The 5,245-nt window shown below is 43.2% G+C and overlaps 1 protein-coding gene across 1 annotated transcript; it reads left to right on the forward strand.

The window, feature by feature from the left end:
• The first annotated feature begins 585 nt into the window (after positions 1 to 585).
• On the forward strand, positions 586 to 2,862 carry LOC147958984 (homeobox-leucine zipper protein HDG1-like). Its single transcript, XM_087537222.1, has 4 exons — positions 586 to 690; positions 1,634 to 1,914; positions 1,992 to 2,109; positions 2,329 to 2,862. Exons 2-4 carry the CDS (start codon positions 1,640 to 1,642, stop codon positions 2,590 to 2,592), a joined length of 657 nt encoding a protein of 218 aa, XP_087393348.1. The 5' UTR covers positions 586 to 690; positions 1,634 to 1,639; the 3' UTR covers positions 2,593 to 2,862.
• Positions 2,863 to 5,245: the final 2,383 nt, after the last annotated feature.

Raw genomic sequence — 5,245 nt, forward strand, 5'->3', positions numbered from 1 at the left:
ATCAAGTATGAGACGTGCTACCCGTTTGCCGTGCCGGAGTCGCTGGAGGCTCACCATCGCCTACTAGTCGTGGAGGAGGACGGCATTCCTATTGTGTTGCCTTGACACTTGATGGATAGACTGTGGAGTTTTCTTGATTTTTCTACTATGTATGTAGTATTGGTTGCAAAGCACTTTATGTCCATGTATATTGTCTAGATCAATAAACAATTGTGGATCTTAGTAGTTCTTTTCTATTGATAATCTAAACCACCCAATATCTATTGTTTTGATAATACAATATATTGTTATTACTATGCGAACATTGAATCCACAAATATGCTTAATGACTGCTCCCTCCGTCCAGAATTACTTGTCGCATATATGAATAAAAATGAATGTATCTAGAACTAAAATACATCTAGGTACATCTATTTCTCTGATGAGTATTTCTGGGTGGAGGGAGTATTAATTATGACCTATATATTGGCCATGCTGCAACGTTCATATCTTAGCCTTATATTTGGATACAATTTATTGCTTAAATTAATCATCGGCTATGGCATAAATTTTGCATCCTCCTCATGGCTTTAAATTCTGATGGTCATAGCTACTTTGCTGAATGAGTTTGATATCTCACTAGGAACAAAACAGATTCGTTTACTTTTTCACCTACGGAAGTTCTAAGGAAGACGACTACTAAAGTCAAAGGTATTTCTTGAATCCGTTCATCTAGTAATGTTTATACGAAGCGAACATCGAGCTTGCGTGAGACAGAGGCGTCGAGACTCAAGAGTAGGGATCCGAATTTTGAAATTTCAAAGCCGCCCATGTTCGCTCGCTCACCCCACCACGGGTGACGGACGACCCCTAGCCCCCTCCCCATACTCCTCTCCTACTGCCTCCGCCGACGTGGTCCACCGTGGCCTTGCTTGCGTGGTGCTGGCTGCGACCGGCAACTCTTTCCCCACACACTCGGCAGGGCTCCTTTTGGCGGTAGTGTGGCTCGGCCAGCGGCGGTCTGGATCGGCGGGTTGGTTCCCGCGGTCCTCAGGTGCCTTAGGGGCGGTGGCGTGGCCGTTGGCTACGGGATGGTACGATGGTGCGGGAGATCGGCCGATGGCGCCCCCTAGGCCCAGATCTAGGCCCTTTGGGCCCCATTTGGGTTCGGGTGGGCCTGCGGCTCTCTACATGGCAGCAAGGCTCCCTGGAGGTGGAGGTGGGGCGACGGTGGTCTCTTGGTGGCGGCGTTGGCAACCGGCATGCTGCAACATGGTAGGAGGACTTTGCGAGCCCATCTAGGCCGGGCTGGGCCAGTAGGGGCCCGGTTTGTCCCAGTTGCCGCATCCGATTGGTTTTTGCATCGGCAATGGAGGTAGTCCACTCCCGCTTGGCTGAGTTGTTGGTGGCCCGGGTCCGTTGTTCCCTCTTAATTACTTCCTCTAGGCCCCGTGTCGGTGGCTCCAGTTTGGCGACGAGGTTGATTCAAGGCCGGCGCATGCTGGTGGACGACATGATTGGTGGAGAACTCAGATTCTCCAGGGTGGTGGGGACTTTGGGTCGGGAGAAATCCATTTCGGTTCCTTTTATGTGCGGTTTTAACTGCTACCTTCCATTCTACATAGGGGAATAACATTCTTTTTGATGATAACAGATTTCCATGGACGGAGAGTGGCTGCAGTACAATAGTGGTGTGCACAATGAGTTTGACCTCTTCATGACAAGCAAACACAACCACCTATTCCAGGACAACCATAGTGATGAGATGGATGGTCTGCTTGAAGCCACTACTGTCATGGGCAACACTGATGATGCCTACGTTGTTGCTGCAGACCACATCAACAACGATGGAGAGACCCATAGTGAGCAGAGAATGGCCACAAGGCGTGCCAATTATCACCGTCTGCGTAGTGAACAAATCCTACAACTTGAAGCGTACAATACATACTCAATCAATGTTTCTTACCTAGTGAAGATGTGTACTAATCCATTTTCATTAACATGATCTGTAGTGTGTTCCGGGACTGCCCTTATCCAGATGAGAAACTTCAGAAGGACCTTAGCAAGAGGATTGGCATGAGTGCCCAGCAGGTCAAGTTTTGGTTCCAAAAAAAATGCACCTTTAGTAAGGTACATACCATTCTTTCAGACAATTAGTTACATATGGGTCACCTATGATATGTAGTTATATGCACACTTTGCTGTTAAATAGTACAAACTCCACATAACATTGTAGCATTGTTCGTCATTGGATCTTACAATATACTATTGTATTTCCCTCGTGAACATGGCATCATACTCTGGTAACCACTAATTAAAATGACGCATACCTGAAATTAATAAATGCAGGGCAAGATGCAGTGGTGGGAGACCCAAAATCGTTGGATAGAAAATGAGAGGCTAAAAACTGAACATCAAGCCATCATGTTGGCTATGCAAAACAAGACTTGCCTCAAATGCAGAGGGGTGATGGTACAAACTCAGGATACCTCAGAGCGCCAACGCCTATACACAGAGAATATGAGGCTCAAGGAAGAACTCCTACATGCCACCGCCTATCTTAAAGAAGGTCTTCGTCGAAATGGCATGTCGCTCCCATGGGCTCGCAACTAACCATACCATCTTCGATCTTATCCAATGTTAATTCTTCCGCATGAACTATAGTTTTACTTGGTTCCTCAGCTAGCAAATAACGTGACATGTTGCATGTGTATGTACATGACTTGTTCGGTTGTTTATTTATTTCCATAGGCTCTCATGGTTGCTACGTGGGATGGCACGAGATATGACAATCATGGCAGCAATGTAGGGCCAGTAGGATGAGCGGCTTTGGGATGGCATTGCCGTGAAGCTCGGTCCAATGCTCATCTTTGTCTCTTTGAGTTTGTAACAAAACATATCAAGTAGATGCCAATAAATAGAGAGAAAGGCACAAGAGCAAATACTTCGAGATCAAGGCATCCAAGGACGGTGAGTTTGTTTAATACATTGCAATGCTCTTGTCTGGTCTCGTCATTGACCTAGATGTGCTTTGGATGACATATCCATTGAAAAATTCAAGTAGTTCCTATCCATAATTTCCCATGGTAAGTGCATGTGGTCACCTCGCTTGAGACAATCATGGACCTCAAGACCCTCTAAATGGAGAAGCTCGTAGGCCTGTTCCTTGCCGTTCAGCAGAGCTATGCCATATGGATGGAAACCTTTGATCAAGTGAATTTTTGCTACAAATGGAGAAAGAGTGGTAGGCATGACAGGGACGTTTCAATCACCTTGATGAACAATCCCGAGATAGAGACAATCGAAAGGGCAAGGTGCCAAGATGCCATCTGGTGAGATTAGTTGCCAAAAAAGTCATAGTGGTGGCAACATTGATAACACGAGCAAAGTTGAGTCACCGGGCAAGGGTTGGTGCCACAAAAAATGTCGTTTATGCCCACCTGGTGAAAGAATACACAAACCTCACAACGAATGACACGGCGTGACCAACCTACTGGCTCAGGAGGACGCGCCACACTAGTTATGGCGATGACCGGGGACAATGCACTCATGTTAGAGGCTTAGAGCTGGTGCGCATGGGCTCTCAAGATAGGATGAGAGGCCCCTTGGACCTTCATATCTTCCTTGGCTTATATGGAAACAAGTCGCACAAAAAACGGAGATTAGCCATTGAAAATTGCAACATTTTTATGATTATTTTTGTCTGGTGCGAGCACCGGTGTGTACCTTGGTATGACCTGGTTTGGTCAAACTAGCTGCGAGCATCAGTGTGTACCTTGGTATGACATGGTTTGGCCAAACTGGCGCTCTACTTGCACTTTGTCCTTTGACAGTGGTGGATAGCTCGACATAGGGAGCGATGGTTCCTCCGCAAAATGCAAGATGGTTCAACATATATGAAAAGATGTTGCATTTCATTTTCGAAAGAAATATATGTTGCATCATAGTTACCATTATAATCAAAGCTATAATATCCATGGAATGGTACCAGTGTGCCAAATATTCCAAGTTGCAAGAGGATGAATCAAGTCCTCGACGGATTAAGAAATTATTTGCATTTACTATTTTCCAACATGGTTTACATATGTTTTCTTTGTAAAGTTACAACATTTCAAGTTGCAACTTGTCTTGATGCTCATAAAATTTCTGACGAAGTGAATCAAACTTTTTAAACTTTAGCATAAAACCAACTTTCCAAATGCATCTGGAGATTTGCAAAAAGTAGAGGTAAGAAATAAAAGAAAGTAAAATGATAGCAGGACATCATGTATATTAGCTTTGGTCGATATAATGTTGGATATATTTTGTATTAACCCACAATCGTAATAGATAAGGGCGGATATCACATTACATATGCTTAGAGGAAGATATAGTAGTGCACCATATCTTAATTAACCCTCTTCATCAATGTGACCCAAATCAGTCATATATGAAGTAGAATTTGTCCTGTGCAAATTTCCTTGTCGCATTCAATCTAAATGAAGAGCAAACCTATGTGCATGTAAAGTAGTAGGCCCAACATAGTAAGTAAGCTGCAATACAATGATATCTCCACAAAATCTTAACCTTTTCAAGCTACATCTTGTCTAGTTGCTCATAAAATTTCTGACAAAGTGAAGCAAACTTTTGAAATTTTAACATAAAACCAGTTTACCAAATGTACCCGGAGATGTGCAGAAAGGAGAGGTTAGAAAGAAAGGAAAGTACAACGATAAGTCTACTTTTCAGCATAGTCTATATGTTAACCGCCACTATGAAAGTTCAAGCCCCCTGCAGCCAACTTTTACAATACAGTACTGATCTGAACACTTTTATATTTCTTGATAAAGGGAGTACATATGAGGTAATAGCCAAAAAATAACCGATGTTATCTATGATTTTGATGATGTTAGAAAATTATATGGATATATATACTTTATCTGTCTAAAATATATATACCACCAGTTTATGTAAGTACCAATCTGACCTTCACAGTTCACACAGACTTTCCGGTCAAAGAAAAGAAACTCATTACTATGTAGCAAATACTAACTTAATTTTGCTTCCAACAAAGATCTCAGAGCCAACAAGTACAACTTGTTGCGTCGATAAGCATTTCATTCCCATGGACCCAGCTAAATGAGGGCACACCAAGAAGCACCAAAAAAACACAATAGGACGCTTGTTTAGTATCTATAGCTTATACCCATGATACTCATCATAGGTAGTATCATTGCCTACGTATCATCCTTGTTCTCCCACAAGAAATAATTATGATGACACATAT

The sequence above is a fragment of the Triticum urartu genome, chromosome 7A (assembly GCF_056163025.1).
Source record: "Triticum urartu cultivar PI428250 chromosome 7A, HENAU_Tu73, whole genome shotgun sequence".
NCBI classification, from domain to species: domain Eukaryota; kingdom Viridiplantae; phylum Streptophyta; class Magnoliopsida; order Poales; family Poaceae; genus Triticum; species Triticum urartu.